Raw genomic sequence first — 20264 nt, 5'->3', positions numbered from 1 at the left:
CCACCCATCTAAGCAACAAAAAAAAAAAAGATGGCAATTCTGTTGCATAACGTCTTAACTTATGTAACTTAACTATAGTAAACGCAGAACCTTTTTTATTCATGTAAAGAAAAACCTTTATCATTTAAAACTCTTTAGTTTTTAAAAAACATTTTATTTTCAGTGTCATTCCGTGTCATGCAGTGAAGTCGGCCATTGAGTATAAAGGGAGTTCAGTTTTGTACAGTTAATTAATACTGCTTACTGTCTAATTTTCATTATTAATTTTAAGAGATTTAAGGCTTTAAATGTTGTTTTGTTATTATTCATATAACAGAAAACGCATTAAGGTCTTTTATTGTTTATTCATTCTGAAGTTTTAATTTTTACAAAAAAACAAAACACGTGGCATTTTATCTTGTCCCTCGTAATTTGTTACACTTTTTTCGTTAAAATAATTACAAAATATACAGGTACAATAATAATATTACTCTTATGTTTTGAACGTTTATGGGTAAAGCATATCTGTATCTCGCAATTATCAGAGAGACCTTTATACTATTTTTGTACCAATTTTACAATCTCGTATTCCTCCGACACTTTTCTACACGGTAGTCTGATCTGTTTGCTGAGATAAAGCTCTTAAAATACCGGAGATGACGCTAAACTCTACAAATATAGTGAGTCTGACGGCAAAACCTTTGGGAAACCTGAGAGTCCTGCCGTAGTCTTTTGTTAATACTACCAATATCCTACAAAAACACATGCTGTAATAAAGCACTAAAACTCATTTAAAAAATGTGCGTCTCAGGGACGTGATAACGCAGAAGTGATAACATAATCTAATCTAAATTGAACTATTTATACTGAAGTTGTTTAACTTGAGAAAATCTTAGCCTATTACTTAAATTTTCTGTATTAATACGATAGTGTAAGGAAAGGTTATTTATTAAAAAAAACCTTTAATGGATTATAAAATATATTTTATTCTTATTTACAATTCTTGAATTTCTATGTACATTAGAATTTTGTCTAAGTACATTATAAGTATCTAGATTTTAATATATATAGTTATATAAATAGTTAGGACATATTATATTCACAGTACCGCTACCATATGCGTGTGAAAGGGAAGCCAGAGAGACAAGCGCCGTGACGCGTTACGTAACGAAGCGGTTAACCCGCCCATAAGAAGTTATCACTTCAAATTGTTTATTCTAAAAATATATTTTTTTTAAATGAAATTAAGATAAATGTATTTTTAGTGGTTTCTGGCCATTTGAAGACCGCGATGTTTTGAAATCAGGTCTAGCTTTGGTGAGCTGTGATCTACTGACATCTGAGTCAATTTCGTGTTAACTATTGTCCTAATATAATTTTGGAAGGAAGAAGGACTGTAACTATTTTGCCTTTGTAGTTTTTTTTGCCATTTGCTGGGTTTAATTTCTAGGCCATCCATTTATATAGAAATAAATCTTTGCTATTTATGTGACTTGAGCCTGATCACGATAGTGGTACAAATAATATGCCATATACTGCCCATCGGTCTTGGAGCGTCAATCGTACGTCATGAAGTTCGTGAAATTAAATTGAAAGATTCCGTTACGTAGATACGTATCCAGTTTATAATAATAATAAAAACGTACTTTATAGATAACAAGAACATTCAAACCATTTACAATTTGTAACATGCAATAGGTAGATCTAAAACCTAGGATATCCAACCATTTACCTAAATATGTATAAAGTATCACTTAGCAATCTGCAGTTCATTTTGTAGTATAATTAGTATAAGGCCTAAAGCTACAAAGTTTTTTTTCTAATATCTATTTTCTTTTTGAAATACCGGGTCACCATAAATTTGACGAAGAATACAAAACCAAGGAACAACAATAACGACACCGAGATTAAATCGAATAACAGCTTCTGGTACAAAGGCACGTGCAGTGCTGGTGAGCGCAGATGAAGAGCTCCTTTAGTCTTGACGACGTGCTCCACCCAGTGGACCAGCTCAGCACCCGGAGACACCGGACGATCGTGATATATCAACGACAACTCCTTAACTCGATCGCGATATCTAAAAACGTGTTTTATTTTCACTAAAATTATTGACGCACTAAAATTCATCACTAAAAAACACGAAATGATTTCATTGAATTTTACGATAATATTTATCTACAATCCAATGTCGTTTTGCAATAAATCATTTTGTGCCATGAGTGTGTATTATGTATGTCTGGCGATAACATCTTTATCATGAAAATTCAACTAAGGTTACATAATAATAGTTTATCTATTTTTATTGGCATTCGAGCTGACATACATCTCGGTGACTGTGATCAAGTGATTACATTCACTCTTAGGTGACACCATGGTATAATTATAGTTGAGCCTCTTTTGTAGAAATGACGTAGAGCTCAGGAAACACCTTGGGTGTGTGGCAAAAATGATCTCTGTGAGCTGTAGTTCTAGGATATAAACCGTCATATGCCAATAGCGGGTCTTACGATAAAAGAATATGACGAATCGAAACGGACTAGTGCCGGATTTTCGCCAAGAAATTGATTGTAAATTGATCTTGTTTAAGCACTTGAAACTTTTATAGTCCAGGCAAATAAAATTTCCGGATGACCACGTTTGGACCATACCACTTTAGAAATCAAGTAAAGATGAGGTCTCACGCTAAGTTCCTATTCTGTAAGGTCAAAGGTTCAATAATGCAATTAGAAGCAGTACAGGATTTAGTTTTGAATTGAGAGAAGCTTTTACATTAGTGCCGAGGGTCGTAGGGTCGATTCCCATATCGGGCATACATAGTGCGATGAACAGGTTTGTTTGGTCTCGTTCTGGGTGTTTATTGTCTATTTATGTATATTTATATTATTTATGTTTATCTATTTGTGTATATAAGTATTTTCATCAGTCTCTGGTACCCACAACCCAGGGAATCCCAAATTTGGGTTAAATGATCGTGCGCGATTTGTTCCCAGTCATTTATTTTATAGTAATTTATTTTCAACCTGCAAGTGGTTATTACTGGTGGTAGGACCTCTTGTGAGTCCGCACGGGTAGGTACCACCACGCCGCCTATTCCAATCGTGAAGCAGTAATGCGTTTCGGCTTGAAGGGTGGGGCAGCCGTTGTAACTATACTGAGACCTTAAAACTTACATCTCAAGGTGGGTGGCACATTTACGTTGTAGATGTCTATGGGCTCCAGTAACCACTCAACACCAGGTGGGCTGAGAGGTCGTCCACCAATAAAAAAAAAGTGGTATATACTTTAATGTAAACCTATTAAATGTAATTTATGAAATAATTATAAAAATACACTTACTTTTGATTGGACAAAACCTCATTTATAGCTGCTTTCAAGTTCTTTGGAGTATCAAAGTTTAGCTTCACCTCTAGTCCAATGCCTTTATGGACAACTTTCCTGATATTCATGACCTGATCTCCAAATATGGGTATTCCGATAATAGGAACACCGTAATGTAATGTTTCCGTTGTAGACAATAAGCCACCGTGGGTGATGAAGAGAATGCAGTTAGGGTGTGCTAAAATATAGAAATATAAACTATATATCTGATCGCTTATGAAAATGAGTTTCATTGTATCGATTTTTGTTCGAATTTGATCTAGTGTACCTAGTATGCTTTGCTGTGGTGCCCATTTTACGATATGAACGTTGTCAGGAACATTTTGAAAGTCATCTTCGAATTTCCATATAACAGTATATTTCAAACTCCTGAACATCTCAAATAATCCGCTTTTAATTTCTGCAGGCATCGATTTACTTGAAACTACTGATCCTAGACTGAAATAAATAACGCCGTGCTTCGAGTTGTCTAGAATGTTCTTAAAATCCTGAAAGAAAATATTTTTTGAAGTTATACTTCTTTAGGCGCGTTATGAAAAATTGATGAGAGTGAAATTTTACGATGCGCGCGCACCGTGACACAAAATTAACAGAAATGAAGTTGCCCACTAAAGAAAAAATGCTACCAACAAAACAGAAATGGAACCTCTGTTAGTGGCGCATGTTGGCACGCACGCCGCCTCTGTTCACTGTCTATTTATATTTATAATATTATTTATCCACATGCTTTGAGTTTCTACATTTAAAACACGTGTTTTCATTTTGTTTTCATTATACAAGTGCGAATTTTATATGTGCGTCTGAATTATAATCAGAAGTGATTTAAATTGAATATTTAAATCAATACTAATTAATATTAGAAAATATTTGTGAAACACTGTGCTCATCAAGCTTCCTAAGTGCTCCAACACAATTGAGGTTAACTATCCGTATGTATTATTTAGTAATATAAATGACAAAATAATTATTTAATATAATTCATACTAAATATTATTAAATTATTAATATTAAATATTTATTATTAATTATTTAATATTAAAAAAAATCATAATAATAAAAATAAAGTATAACTTCTTACGCGCGTACATAAGTACACACACCCTTTTTTTTTTAACTTGTAAATTTCATGTTATTTCACACGTTCCTATAGCGGTTCCGTTGAATCAGACCAATGTATGTATATTATAATGAAAATTAAGTATTTATCAAATATTTCATTACCGAAAATCATAGTCTATTGTTTAGACAATAGACTATGATTTTTATTATTATTATAGAATAATTTATTATAAAATAAATTTATTATAGAATAATTTATTATAGAATAATAAATTTATAGAATAATAAATTATAGATAATTATTTTAGAATAATCCCCTTCGGTTTAAGGTTATTCAGAGGAATTTTCTTCAGATTATAATATAGATATAATTATTGTATTATCACTGTCAACGTCTATACCTAACTTTGTGATGCTCACGCAATGGAAAAAGGCACATTTCAATAATTATCACAAAATAAACAACAATAGGAATAACAAAAAAACTCGGGATGAAACCGTAAAAGTAAAGAGTTTTAATTATATCTAATGGTAATGAAACAGGAAGAAGGTACTAGAATTGTACACGACCCGGTCTGTATGGCTGTTTCCGAGTCGTGTGATAATATTTTCTGCTGTCTGTTTGTGCGCTGGTAGAAGACGGCTGTTTCTTTCGATGGGTTTCGGCTTCTGTAGCGAGGTTTCACAGGTAACTGTCTGGTTCACTGGTAGCTGATTCACTGGTGGTTTTCTGATAACTGTACTATTGGAGAACTGCTGGTAACTGTTTCTGTCTTGCTGATGTTTCTTTGTCCGAGAGCTTCTGAGAACTGTTTCTGTCTTGATGATCTGCTGAGAACTGTCTGTTTCTATGATGTTTCTATGTCGAAGATCCACTGAGAACTGTTTCTGTCTTGATGATCTGCTGAGAACTGTTTCTATCTTGCTGATGGTTCTTTGTCGAAGATTCACTGGGAACTGTTTTTGCCTATAAATGGCCATCCTTTTATATTTATTTCAGTACCCCATCTCGCGACGCGCTATCGACGCGCCACTTTTGGAGGGTCCCTTGATCTGTATGTTACCGTAGTGAAAGCGCTCCACGAATTGTTCCTATTGGTCTATTCACATTCTCTGATCTGATACACTAACATATTGCATATTAAATAATTTAAGATTATACATTTTTGTTACATAATTACTTATTAACTATATTATTTCTATTTGTTTGATAAAATCCTATTTCGTCCTGCACATTACTCCCGCCGTGCGAGTCCGTCGCATTATTCTCGGTGCAGGATGGTCTTCTTCGATGGGCAGGCAGGATCAGTAGTTTTTTTTACTGGTCTCCGTAGAACTTGGTTTTGATGTCTACGGTGCGCCCCTCGTTGTCGGGACCTGGATATGTTGCTATCACTTCTCCCTCGCATGCCTGTGTTTCGTGGCAGGCATTTCCACTTTTCATGGCGACGCCTCGGCCATGAAGCTCCCGCCGGTGCTGCAGCTGCTATATTTACTTTATCCATTGGTTTTGTTGTTTCTGACGCCGATTCCGTCGGCCAGGAGTCCTCTCGTTGGCGTAGGAATTCTGTCCCTCTGAACCATCTATGTTCATTTTGGTACGACATTGGGACGTCTCGGGTCACGTCGTCGGCTACGTTGTGCTTCGTGGGTAACCATCGCCTCCCGTTTATTGTTGAACTGTGTTCTATAGCTGTGAGGCGTTGGGCGACGTATGGTTTGTACGAGCGTGATCCCGTTCTTGTCCATCTTAACACTATCTCACTGTCGGTCCAGAAGGTCTTCGAGGTCGGCTTTCTTTCGTGTTTTCGACGAAAGTCTGTTGTTATGTGCACTGCATCTTTTAAAGTTTTGAAGTTATCCAAGTAGTCATCTACGTAGTGTCTGTTCTGTATTGCGACTGCCACCTCCGGGTGCGTGGCTTCTTGTTTCTGGGCGGTCAAGTTCTTTACATATATTGCTGTGGAAGGAGAACTTGACGCACCAAAGATCAACGAGGTCATTCTGTATTCTTCTGGGGGCTTGTCATCTCGGCGATCTTTGCGCCAGAGATAGCGGAGCGCGTCTCTGTCTTCATGTCTCAATTTCACTTGCATGAACATCTCCTTGATGTCTGCTGTTACTGCTATATTATGCTGTCTGAATCGCATTATCACTCCTGGTAGTGATTGGAGTAGGTCCGGTCCCTTAAGCAGCATATCATTTAAAGCTACCCCTTTTGTTCTGGCGGCGGCGTCGTGGACGACTCGGAGTTTTTCCGGCTTTAGGGGGTTCACGACGGCGAAGTGAGGTAGATACCATGTTCTGTTCTCTGTTTTTGTTTTTGGAGCGGGCTCAGCGTAGCCTTTCGCGACGAGTGCTTCCATCTGTTCTGTGTATTTCTGTTTCAGTTCCGGATTACGATCGAGTTTGTTTTCTGTATTTATCAGTCGCTTTAACGAGTTATTGTAGTTGTCTGGTAGACTGACATTATCTGTTTTCCAGAGCAGAGCAGTTTCGTATCTTCCATCTGTTGTGTGGACTGTATTGCTGTTGAGGATGCGAAGCGCCTGTTCCTCTGGATCTGTTTTTGGTTTTCTTGGTGTGATGCATAGCGCATCCATAGGGAAATACTGTTTTACAAGATTTTCTATTTTATCATCTTCCTGGGTTTCGCTAGCATGATTTATGTAGTTTATGTGGTGGCCTAGGGTACGAGTGCGACCTCCATGCAATACCCAGCCTAGAGGTGTCAGTGACGCTATTGGCTGATTCCTGTTGCCTCGTCTAACTTTCGAAGCTAGTAGCATGTGCCAGTTGTCTTGGCCAATCAGGATTCCAGGTTTCGCGTTCTCGTACGTGATGATGTCACTGATGTCTCGTAGGTGCGAGTACTCGTCTATCTGTTCCTTTGGTATTTTTTGTGCTGTTACTTGTAGGTCGTTAACTGTTCTCGCTTGTATTATTTCTTTTCGACTGTTGAGGCCTCTGAGCGTGAGGTTGACTCTTCTTGACCTTGTTTCCGTTGATTTTATGTTGTTAATCGCCTGTATGTGTAACGGATCGATTGGTCCTGTTATTCCAGTCTTCTTGCAGATGATTTCGTCTATGAGTGTCACCGTTGATCCATCGTCGAGCAGCGCGTATGTATCAACCGTACCTATCGGTCCTTGTACTTGGACTGGTATTATTTTCAAATAGGACTGTTTCTGTTTTCCGGTCCAAACGGAATTAATGTTTTCTGTTATTTCCTTGTTACTGTTTTCTGTTATTTCAATTTTTCTGTCGAAGTGTAACATCTTGTTGTGAGTATATTTGCAATCATTGATGCCACACGTCTTCGTTTTACAGTTGTGGGTTTTATTCTTATACTGTAGACATCGGAAGCACAGGTGTTTATTCTTAGCGATGTCCCATCTTGTGTTTGAGTCTGCCTTCTTGAATATGTAGCAGTCTGTTGTGGTGTGTTCAGTGTTGCTACATACCGGACATTTAGCTCGTGATGGCTTCTCACTGACTAAGTGCACGTTCTGTGTGCGTCTGTTGTGTTGTGCGGGCTGCGAGTAGTGCCCCGCCTGTTCGGGCTGTGCATAAGGGCTGCACAGTTCGGCTTCTCTTTTCATGAATTTTTCAAATTTAATTAGATGCGGATCCTCCTTCGGTTGTACCGCGGTGAAGTCGTAGTATCGGTAACGTAGTGTTGGTGTGAGTTTTTCTAACATTGTTTTGGTAGTTTCCGGATTATATAAGTAATGTGTGCAATTTAATGCACGAAGCGTAGCTACGGCGTTGGTCACCTTACTGGAGAATATACAAATGTCTCTTGGTGTTTCTGTTAGTCTTGGCAGAGCTCGTAGCGTGTCTAACTCCGTTATGGCTATCGTTTCCGGTCTTCCGAATCGCGCTTCTAGACTTCTTATGACGTCGGACGGATCAGCATTTGTTATAAGTAATCCGTCAACGGCTTCCTTTGCCCTTCCTTTCAGGTTCCTTCTGAGTCTGTTTATATTTTCTGTTTTTGTAAAGGAGTTCATTGTCTCGTGATAGGCTGCGCGAAAGGATAGCCAGTCTTGGTGATTGCCGTTGAAGAATGGCAACTCTGTGTATCTTGGTTCGCGGGCGGCTTTGACGGCGAGTGTTATTGCTGCGGTTAGATCTGAGAAGTCTTGTTTGTCGCAGGTTCCCGCCGGTTTTTCATTATGCTGGTCGTCATTTTCTGTTTTTGTGGGTTGGGTTTCCAGCCACGTGCCCACTCTTTCATCGAGTTCTGACTTACTGTATTCTGATTCGCTGTTTTCGTCATCAGATCCAGCTTCGAGCGTGGCCAGTCGGGCGGCTGCCAATTCCACTTGTAGGCGGGCGAGCTCTTCTCTAGCTTTGGCTATCTTCTGTTCTTTTCTGTTTCGCGACCGGTCAGTATTGACTGTACCGGCGCGCTGTTTTGTTGGCACGTCATTCTGTTTGACTATATACTGTTTGACGGCCTCTGTTTTTGAGTTCCCAGGTTTCTCTGCGAGTTTCGTCGTGGCTTCCGTGTTGGCTGTTGCGCACGATGATTCTGTTGTGGGGGCTACCAGACTCATGACGGTATTCGCGGTTGTTTCTGTCCACATGCTCTGTGTTTTAGCTGTGGTTTCTGAGGGCGGCGACTGTTTTGTTTCGATCCGTCCTCTTCCTGTTGACCGCGTTATCGGCATTGTTCCAGTTTCCTTTTCAAAACGTATCCTCTACCCGGCTCGAGAGAATAATGAAATGTGTCCTCTATCCGGCTCGAATGGACCATGAAATGTGTCCTCTATCCGGCTCGAATGGACCATGAAATGTGTCCTCTATCCGGCTCGAATGGACCATGAAATGTACACGACCCGGTCTGTATGGCTGTTTCCGAGTCGTGTGATAATATTTTCTGCTGTCTGTTTGTGCGCTGGTAGAAGACGGCTGTTTCTTTCGATGGGTTTCGGCTTCTGTAGCGAGGTTTCACAGGTAACTGTCTGGTTCACTGGTAGCTGATTCACTGGTGGTTTTCTGATAACTGTACTATTGGAGAACTGCTGGTAACTGTTTCTGTCTTGCTGATGTTTCTTTGTCCGAGAGCTTCTGAGAACTGTTTCTGTCTTGATGATCTGCTGAGAACTGTCTGTTTCTATGATGTTTCTATGTCGAAGATCCACTGAGAACTGTTTCTGTCTTGATGATCTGCTGAGAACTGTTTCTATCTTGCTGATGGTTCTTTGTCGAAGATTCACTGGGAACTGTTTTTGCCTATAAATGGCCATCCTTTTATATTTATTTCAGTACCCCATCTCGCGACGCGCTATCGACGCGCCACTTTTGGAGGGTCCCTTGATCTGTATGTTACCGTAGTGAAAGCGCTCCACGAATTGTTCCTATTGGTCTATTCACATTCTCTGATCTGATACACTAACATATTGCATATTAAATAATTTAAGATTATACATTTTTGTTACATAATTACTTATTAACTATATTATTTCTATTTGTTTGATAAAATCCTATTTCGTCCTGCACAAGAATGAAACTTTTGTGAATACGATAGTAGTAGTAGTAGTAGTCTTAGGGTACCCCGCTGGTACATAAGGCCTCACAAGTTGTTTCCACTTCATCCTGTGTTGCACTTGCTCTACGGTGTGGCCGCGTCGCCATGTGTGTGCGGGGCGATGTGTGTTACGATACGATTATATTACTCAATACATTTGAATCATTTTAGGTCCCTTAAATGATATTGAGAATGTTGGATAATCATTTTCTTCCTACCTTGGGCAATGGCTTAGATTGTTCATCTATATGATAACCGCCAATAGCCTTGTAATTTTGTGGCAATTTCAGCGGAGCTCCAGAAGAAACGTGGGAATTTCCCAAAACTAAAGCAGCAGTGTATCTCAATTCCTCCAAGCTAGGCTGAACAAGACCTTTTGCTTTGAATGCAGCTCCAAATCCTTCTTTATAAATTTGTTCTTCTATTGAAATGGAAAACCTATTTAAGTAAAATAGTTAAAAACAAAATCAGATTAATTAGAAATTTACTGGCGTAGATTAGGTAAATTGACCAAAGTGCTTTAGAATAAAGTATTTTTTGTTGTGTAGTTTTGAAGCCGCAAGTGCTATTAGCCTCTGTAGAAGCACAATACGCAAAAGAGAACAACATTTACCAAAAGCAGTTCAGACAATTTCTAAAGTAGTCTGGTTAAAAGGTTTTTTTTTCCTACCTATGCTGAGAGCTTTGAGAGGCTATTTGAGGCCTTGACGTGTAGGTGAGCTCACAGGGCTCAAACCGGGAGTGTTGCTAACACTGGCCCCAGCAAGAGCAGTGCTTCGTAGAATCTACCACAGGATCGGAAACGCGACCCACTGAGAAGATCCGGCGAGAAACTCAGTAGGCTGTGTCTATGGGTTAATTTATTCGTCGAGTCAGTCGACGAGCTCATCGGGGACGATGACCGGTGATTGAGGTACCTAAAGCACCGTTAATGGAACGGTAGGATCAGTAATGACGTGCTTAGGGCGACGTCGACTGTTTACCATTCGGTCCACAGGATCGGGTATGTCGGCGGCCACGACAAAAGGGTTTTCTATTCATGCCGTGTTCTCAAAGTGGCGCAATGATACCGCCTGTAAATACTTACTGACTGAGTCAAGCTCCAGGTCATCATGGAAATCCACATTTCTTAGGAACCATAGTGCTCCGACGGCTATCCTGCAAAAACGGGATTGAATGACTTGAAGAGGTTTCAAGTTAGTGCGGGCCGTGTGAGCGAACACTATACTTGCATAGATCATGACGGGGCGTATGCAAGTTTTGTAGAGCGTCAGCTTATTACAAAGGGACAATTTACTTTGCTTGCAAATCATAGGGTAGAGGCGTCCTAATGCGGACTTTCTAAACTTGTGTGTTACATGAGGCCAAGTCGCGTCACTCCCCAAAAGGTGGTCTATGGGTCGAGAGACACGGGGCCGAGTCGCACCACTTCTTGACAGGTCAGCACCGGTAGACAATCGGTGAACTGGATGGAGACTCTGTGAGGAGGATCTCAGGGCGCCACCACTTACCGCTCTGGGAGACTTACACCAATAAAAGAAACAAATTATAATTAACAAGATTGTGTATAATAGACACAGATATAAAAACATAAAATGAGTTAATTTACAATAATAGTTATAAGATTATAATACTAGTGAGAGGTTAAATTCTTCATCCATACAGAATAGATTCACGTAATAAAATTCTAAAGTCACACTTACTGAACATAAGAATTATCTAAGGAATTTAATTATTATAATATTATCTTTTTATTGTTACCCATGCTTTTGGTTTGTATTTCTTTATTATTAATGTTTCATTTCTTTCTAACTGTCTTCTTTATTAATGTTTTCCTTAGTATAATACTTTTAAATGTGTTTTGTTAATTTTGTTTAATTTTTTTTTAAATTTTATCTTCACTTTTTACCTTTTTATTAATTAATATCTTTTTATTAATTAGATTGCATTAATTACTACGTTTGATTTAAATATTCTGTTTTGATATTTCAATTTTCACGTATTTTCTTATCTTTTTGCTTGTTTTGTCTCTGTTTTATTAAAATTAATATTTCATAGACACTTTCCCAGTTGGTGGGAGTTTTATAGTACATATTATAATTAGTGTATTTATTTATAACCATATTTATATATATATTTTTTGAATTGTATATATATATATTTGCTTATATGTTCAATTCAACAGATGCAAATGAATTTGAAACTTTTTATTCAGCTAACAGCGACGACAGCGATATTAGTGTGCCCTTCTTTAGTAAAAACATTGTCTTCACGGTTCTCTGGTGTTCCTAGGAATTTTAATGTCATTCATATCAATGCCCAGAGTATTGCGACTCATTTCCCTGACATGCTTGCAAGTTTTGATTCTAAGAATATCCATGCTATACTTGTTTCTAAGAATATCCATTAAGCCATGTCTGCCTTCTACATCTTATACCATTCCCGGTTTTCAACTTTTTAGGAACGATCGTATTAATGGCGACGGTGGTGGCGTTGCCATTTATATCCGTTCGTATTTTAATTGTGCAGTTGTTAATGTATCGGCACAGCCTACGCCACCATGTGCGGGCGAGCACTTAAGTATTTCTTGAAATAGAACTTCAACACACGAAGATTTTACTTGGTGTTTACTATTGTCCTTCGTCGAGTATAGATTTTTTTACGACTTTTGAAACTTTGATAGAAAACATAATGCCTTCATATAGTCATATCCTTATTACCATGGGTGACTTTAACACATGCCTACTTAAAAACAATTCTCATACTACTTTATTTCGCTCGATGATCGAATCAGTAAACTTAGCTGTTCAACCGTTGAACTCGACTCATAATTTTCCAAACTGTGCTCCTTCACTTCTTGATCTTATTTTCGTTTCTTCTCGTGACCACATGGCTGACCATGGACAGCTCAGCTGATGCTTTCTCATACCATGATCTTATCTTCGTTTCATATAAAGTACGACCTCCCAAAGCAAAATCAAAAACTCTTCTGCTGCGTAGTTTTAACGGTATGGATCTTGAAAGTCTTCGAGAAGACGCTGGCAGCATTGACTGGACTACTTTGACGTGCTCTACCTCAATCAATAAGAAAGTTGATCAGTTCAATGCCAAACTAACTAATCTATATGACAAGTACGCACCCTTTCAACCAGTAGGAATTAAACATATTCCAGCGCCGTGGCTTACTGATGAAATTAAAAGTCCATTGACCAGGAAGGCAGCTGCTAAATTAAAATATAAAAAAAAACAACCACTGACAATAGTACAAATTATCACCGAATCCGCAATCACTGCAACAGAGTGTGTAAGGATGCACAACGCCAACATATCCATAGTGTTATCGAAAATCGTGATCCAGCTAGAGTCTGGAAATTTCTTAAATCACTGGGGATTGGAAAATTACAACATGACTCTGATCTATTACATTCGAGTATTGATTTATTAAATCAGCATTTCTGTGCGTCATAACAGTCATAAACACTGTTAAACACAGTCATAATGACTGTTTCCAGAGGATCCCGTTATCCGCCACCTACGGACGCGCCCGGTGGAAGTCCAGCAGAACTCCCCCACAGACGGAGCCCCCGGCCACTCAGAGTGCGCGCCGGGGGGCCCGCCCAGGTCCCTCGGGGAGCACTAACGGCCTAGAATAACTTTTTTATTTTTTTATTGCTTAGATGGGTGGACGAGCTCACAGCCCACCTGGTGTTAAGTGGTTACTGGAGCCCATAGACATCTACAACATAAATGCGCCACTCACCTTGAGATATAAGTTGTAAGGTCTCAGTATAGTTACAACGGCTGCCCCACCCTTCAAACCGAAATGCATTACTGCTTCACGGCAGAAATAGGCAGGGCGGTGGTACCTACCCGCGCGGACTCACAACAGGTCCTACCACCAGTAATTACGCAAATTATAATTTTGCGGGTTGCACTTTTATTACACGATGTTATTCCTTCACCGTGGAAGTCAATCGTCATCAATCGAACATTTGTTGAGTACCGAATCTATTGCACTGGGTGTCGTAAAAGCAACTAAAAGATTCATTAGAAAATTAACAGCAGCATTTTCGTAGGATCACTGGTGGTAGGGCATGTGGTAAGCCCGATGGGTACTACCATCCAGCCTATTTATGCCGCAAGTATTCATGCTTTTCAGCTTGAAGTGTGAGAGAAAATTAACAGCAGCATTTTCGTAGAGTTACTGGTGGTAGGGCATGTGATAAGCCCGATGGGTACTACCATCCAGCCTATTTATGCCGTAAGTATTCATGCTTTTCAGCTTGAAGTGTAAGAGAAAATTAACAGCAGCATTTTCGTAGGGTTACTGGTGGTAGGGCATGTGATAAGCCCGATGGGTACTACCATCCAGCCTATTTATGCCGCAAATATTCATGCCTTTCAGCTTGAAGTGTGAGAGAAAATTAACAGCAGCATTTTCTTAGGGTTACTGGTGGTAGGGCATGTGATAAGCCCGATGGGTACTACCATCCAGCCTATTTATGCCGTAAGTATTCATGCTTTTCAGCTTGAACTGTAAGAGAAAATTAACAGCAGCATTTTCGTAGGGTTACTGGTGGTAGGGCATGTGATAAGCCCGATGGGTACTACCATCCAGCCTATTTATGCCGTAAGTATTCATGCTTTTCAGCTTGAACTGTAAGAGAAAATTAACAGCAGCATTTTCGTAGGGTTACTGGCGGTAGGGCATGTGATAAGCCCGATGGGTACTACCATCCAGCCTATTTATGCCGCAAATATTCATGCCTTTCAGCTTGAAGTGTGAGAGAAAATTAACAGCAGCATTTTCTTAGGGTTACTGGTGGTAGGGCATGTGATAAGCCCGATGGGTACTACCATCCAGCCTTTTTATGCCGCAAGTATTCATGCTTTTCAGCTTGAAGTGTGAGAGAAAATCAACAGCAGCATTTTCGTAGGGTTACTGGTGGTAGGGCATGTGGTAAGCCGGATGGGTACTACCATCCAGCCTATTTATACCGCAAGTATTCATGCCTTTCAGCTTGAAGTGTGAGAGAAAATTAACAGCAGCATTTACATAGGATTACTGGTGGTAGGGCATGTGCTAAGCCCGATGGGTATTACCATCCAGCCTATTTATGCCGCAAGCATTCATGCTTTTCAGCTTGAAGTGTGAGACAGCCGTCATACAATAAAATCAAGACTACAAACCTTAGTCGCTAGAAGCATTCAAATAATTGTGATTCCAAAAAATGAAATGTCTGGAAATAAATTACGCTTAACCATTTGTTTTTTTTGTGTTAACATGTTATAAATCTCCAGTAATGTCTTCGTTTTCAAAAATACGACCAATATAGCCTATTCATAAGATATTGTCGATAGATGGATGGTTATCCAAAAAAGAAGTTAATTGCAGACACCGATATGAGTGTCTATATAAATACGTTTTTAGATTATTATTATTTTTTATTGCTTAGATGGGTGGACGAGCTCACAGCCCACCTGGTGTTAAGTGGTTACTGGAGCCCATAGACCTCTACAACGTAAATGCGCCACTCATCTTGAGATATAAGCTCTAAGGTCTCAAGTATAGTTACAACGGCTGCCCCACCCTTGAAACCGAAACGCATTACTGCTTCACGGCAGAAATAGGCAGGGTGGTGGAACCCACCCGCGCGGACTCACAAGGTGTCCTACCACCAGTAAAGTGGACATCCAAATATTGTTCTAAATGCACCACAATGGACGCGTTCAATCTTCGGACAATATCTATATGGCCTTTCTATTCATCTTTAGCTGGAAGGAATAATATTCGTTATAATCTGTGGCTTCTTTTTTTACTGTAACTAATTCCACTATAAAAATTATTAGTCATGTTCTCATAATCTTATCTCTAAATATTAATTAGTGAGTAAGCAGGCTGCCGTAAAATGTTTTAATGCATTCAAGAAACGAAGATTGTAAATCTGTTTATCCATATGATAAATTAAGTATGATATGTATATAATAAATTAAATTTTATCAACCAGCGATTCAACTTTAAAATAGTAGTACAGGACTGGAATATTCTCCCGTCTTTTTATATATTTATGTTATTGCCCTTTTATGGTCCTCATGTACGCAGACGAGCATACAGTCCACCAGGGGCAGAGCCAAGCCGCTCCCTATCTTTAAGTACTATCCACAAGCCTCGTTTGTAGAAAGACATGTCATAGCGCTCGGGTAACACAGTGGAGGGGAGCTCAATCCAAAGCCGGTTGGTACGTGTCAAAAAAGATCTTTATAAACGCACTGTGGATGAACGCAGTGGCTCTAGATAGTTTTGATGAATTTTACTCGGATAGCGGACGGTGCGATGGTAGAAACGAGATGATCGGATCATCTCAAACAATATCTAGTTAATGTCTACAAAGGTATGAAATGTTTTTTTTTTCTTAGTTGTGTGTACGAGCTCACAGAGCTGGTTACCGAAGCTGGTTATGAAGTCGTCGTGGCCTAAAGGATAAGACATCCCGTGCATTCGTATCTAGCGATGCACCGGTGTTCCAATCCCGCAGGCGGGTACCAATTTTTCTAATGAAATATGTACTTGACAAATGTTCACGATTGACTTCCACGTTGAAGGAATAACATCATGTAATAAAAATCAAACCCGCAAAATTTTAATTTGCGTAATTACTGGTGATAGGAGCTCTTGTGAGTCCGCACGGGTAGGTACCACCACCCCGCCTATTTCTGCCGTGAAGCAGTAATACGTTTCAGCTTGAAGGGTGGGGCAGCCGTTGTAACTATACTGAGACATTACATTGCATCATACTAACTAACTGGGCTGAATCACTATACAGTTGTTGCATCAACAGTTGAATCGCTAGAAATACTGAAACACCTCCGACAACATGTTCGGAATACAATCCCCCATCCAGAAAGCGATGACGAGTGATAAATCACCCCAAAACTCTAAATCCCCAGAGCGTGGCGAGAGGCGCAGCATAGGCGTGAGAATAGATGAATGGGAAACCTCCAAAGATAAAATCAGCCCATCGTCCACTAAGCTAGCCGCGCAGACTGTCGTAGCCGCCAAACCAACAACTTCGCAAGCCTGCAAAACAACAAGTCCAGGCCAATGCCAGGACTCGCCGGGGCGCCACCCTGGGACCTGGAGGCGGAGGCGCTCGCTGCTGATTACAGGTGGCGTAGCGACCTCCGCTCTAGGGGGGAAGGGCGCCCTGGCGAAGGTGTAGTAAGAGCGCGGAGGCTCCAATCTCGGCGGTCCGTGCTGGAGGCGTGGTCTCGTCGCTTGGCGAACCCGTCGGCCGGCCTCGGTACCGTCGAGGCGGTCCGCCCGGTTCTCGTGGACTGGGTGGGCCGCGACCGCGGATGCCTCACCTTCCGGTTGACGCAAATGCTAACCGGCCACGGTTGTTTCGGCCGGTACTTGCATAAGATAGCCGGAAGGGAGCCGACGGCGCAGTGCCACCACTGCGCGGACCGCGACGAGGATGACACAGCGGCACATACACTGGCGCATTGCTCTGGATTCGACGAGCAACGCGCCGCCCTCGTCGCGGTCATAGGAGAGGACCTCTCGCTGCCGCGCGTCGTGGCTACGATGCTCAGCAGTGACGCGTTCTGGAAGGCGATGCTCGACTTCTGCGAGTCCACCATCTCGCAGAAGGAGGCGGCGGAGCGAGAGAGGGAGAGCTCTTCCCTTTCCGCACCGATTAGTAGCCGTCGAGCCGGGGGCCGGAGGTGGGAATACGCCCGTACGTCCCGGCCCCTGTAGGTAGCGGCCTTCCCCCGGTGAAGGTCAAGGGGCGACCTGAGGGGCTAAGGTCGCGCGGCGCGCTACCAGCACTCTAGCGAGCTGCCGTGGAGTAAATAGAGTGACCGGTCGACGGTGTATCGCGTCCCGACCCGGCAGGCTGGTTCTGGTCCAGCGGGGTATTCCGGGACACCAGCGGCACCGTCCGGGCGGCCCGACGGGCTGCCGTACTGAGACGGCTGACGTTTCAGAGCCTTCGATTCGCCTCGAAGGCTCCGTCGGCTGGGCGTCCTTGGGGTGAGCCGCGCCGTCTGGTCGTAGTGTTGACCGCGGTAGCCCCCCTACCTCATCCGGGTTCTGGCCTCGGAGGGGATCGGACGTCGGGTGTAAGAGTGCAGGGGAGTCAGGCAAATTGCTGTCGGAGACATTCTATCCGAAGGATTCTACCGACGGCGATAATGACTACCATCGCCAAATCAGGAAAGAAGCTGAAAAAGTGAATTGTGGCAAGCAAAATAATTATATTTTCGAATTCGCAATTCACCATGTCAGAACTGGAATGGGCAAGTAACTCTTTCAACCCCAAAAAAGCACCCGGAGCAGATGGCTTTACAGCAGATATATGTCATCATGCCATCATGCAAATGTCTGGAACAAAGTTACTACCCAAAGGCCTGGAAGGAGGCTATCGTAGTGGTGTTGCGGAAGCCGAACAAATATTCATACACAAACCACAAGTCGTATAGTCCAATCGGTTTGCTCTCAATACTGGGCAAAATATACGAAAAAATGTTGATGTCACGCTTGAAATACCATCTGATTCCAAGGAGAGGCACAAGGTAGTTCGGGTTCATGCCACAAAGGAGCACCGAGGACTCCCTCTATACCATGATGCAACATATTCGGAACAAACTTAATGAAAAGAAAATAGTAACGTTGGTATCACTAGATATAGAGGGAGCCTTTGATTGCGCCTGGTGGCCTGCCATCAGAGTCCGATTAGACCAGGAAAACTTTTCATTGAACCTGCGGAAAGTAATGGACAGTTATCTTACGGATAGAAAAGTCCGAGTCAGATACGCAGGGGAAGATTACAGCGTGAATACCAGCAACGGCTGTGTGCAGGGCTCAATCGGTGATCCTGTATTGTGGAACCTCTTGTTGGACCCACTCCTGAAAAGTCTGGATACCCAAAGAGTGTACTGTCAGGCATTCGCAGACGATGTTGTCCTTGTTTTCGACGGTGGCACGGCGTTACAAACCGAAAACCGGGCCAATGCGGCTCTCGAACATGTTCAGAAATGGGGTATCAGTAACAAATTGAAGTTCGCACCACAAAAAACTAAGGCTATGGTCATAACAAGGAGACTGAAATATGATATCCCACGGCTGAACATGGGCGGGACAGCCATTCCCATGTCAGAAGACATTAAAATTCTAGGGGTAACCGTCGACAACAAGTTAGCCAGTGTTTGGGCACCGGCAGTCACCGGCACGTAATTAAACAATTAGCCGCTGTGCAGAGGGGAATTGCACAAAAAGTATGCAAAGCGTATCGCACTGTGTCTCTCAATTCAGCTCTGATCCTGGCGGGTATGCTCCCCCTAGACCTCCGAATTCGTGAGGCGGCGTCATTATACGAAGCCAAGAAGGGACAACTGCTGCCGGGACTGGCAGAGATAGAGCAAATGATGCCTTTTGCAGAGATGCCGCACCCCGTGGAACGAATAGAGATACAGATAGTTTGCTTGGAGGACCAAGAACAAGTCGACAGTAACAGCGACTACAATGAATGCATTTTTACAGACGGGAGAAAAATCGGGGGCAAAGTGGAGGCCACGCTGTCGATTTGGAGAGGGGACACCGAGACCAAGACCCGCAAACTTGCCCTGTCAAACTACTGCACGGTCTACCAAGCAGAACTGCTGGCGCTGTGTGTGGCAACGTCGGAAATCAGGAAGAGTGGAAGCAAATCTTTTGGAGTCTATAGCGATTCCATGTCTGCCCTCCAAACCGTAACAAATTACGATAGCCCCCATCCACTGGCGGTCGAAGCAAGACAAAATATTAAAGCCTCGTTCCTCCAAGGCAAGGCTGTTACAATTGGATAAAATCGCATTGGATAAAAGCTCACGCAAGGAAGCCACTGAAAACTCCAGAAAAAGACCAGACTACGATCGCTGTCCGATCTCGTTCGTCAAGCGAAGCCTCCGAATGACCACGCTTGAGGAATGGAACCGGTGCTATACAACTGGCGAAACAGCATCCATCACTAAGTTGTTTTTCCCAGAGGCACTGGTGGCGTACAGGGTAGTGAAAAAGATAGAGCCCAGCAACATACTCACACAAAACATGACGGGGCATGGCGGGTTCTCGGAATACTTGTGTCGATTTAAGTGTAAAGATAGCCCGTCATGCATCTGCGACCCAAAAGGAAACTGGAGTGTGTGTTAGTGGAGTGTCCCATCTTTGCACGAGCTAGATATGATATCGAGCAAAAGTTGAACATGAAAGTTAGACTCGAGACATTGCATGAAATAATAATAGAAACAAATAGAAATCAGTTCTTAA

General features: G+C 41.7%; 1 protein-coding gene across 1 annotated transcript; it reads right to left on the bottom strand.

Annotated features, from left to right (window-relative positions):
- Window positions 1-1782: 1782 nt before the first annotated feature.
- Window positions 1783-18547, bottom strand: LOC149502670 (UDP-glucosyltransferase 2-like). The gene is made up of 5 exons (XM_089728930.1): window positions 18360-18547; window positions 10171-10390; window positions 3626-3845; window positions 3316-3535; window positions 1783-2056 (listed from the first exon to the last, which is right to left on the bottom strand). The coding sequence occupies exons 1-5, from the start codon at window positions 18545-18547 to the stop codon at window positions 1783-1785; spliced, it is 1122 nt and encodes a 373-aa protein (XP_089585056.1).
- Window positions 18548-20264: the final 1717 nt, after the last annotated feature.

This window comes from Bombyx mandarina, chromosome 07, assembly GCF_030267445.1.
Source record: "Bombyx mandarina strain Sakado chromosome 07, ASM3026744v2".
Lineage (NCBI taxonomy): Eukaryota > Metazoa > Arthropoda > Insecta > Lepidoptera > Bombycidae > Bombyx > Bombyx mandarina.
This window is presented reverse-complemented; position numbering and strand designations above follow the sequence as displayed.

What these genes read in the sequence shown, in the direction of transcription:
- LOC149502670 (XM_089728930.1), bottom strand. Translation starts at nt 18,547, where the DNA reads ATGAACCCGAACTACCTTGTGCCTCTCCTTGGAATCAGATGGTATTTC. An exon ending in AATCTAAGCCATTGCCCAAG is followed by an intron (nt 3,846 to 10,170) that starts GTAGGAAGAAAA and finishes ATTTTCTTTCAG; the next exon opens with GATTTTAAGAACATTCTAGA. An exon ending in GAGGTTTTGTCCAATCAAAA is followed by an intron (nt 2,057 to 3,315) that starts GTAAGTGTATTT and finishes ACACGTTTTTAG; the next exon opens with ATATCGCGATCGAGTTAAGG.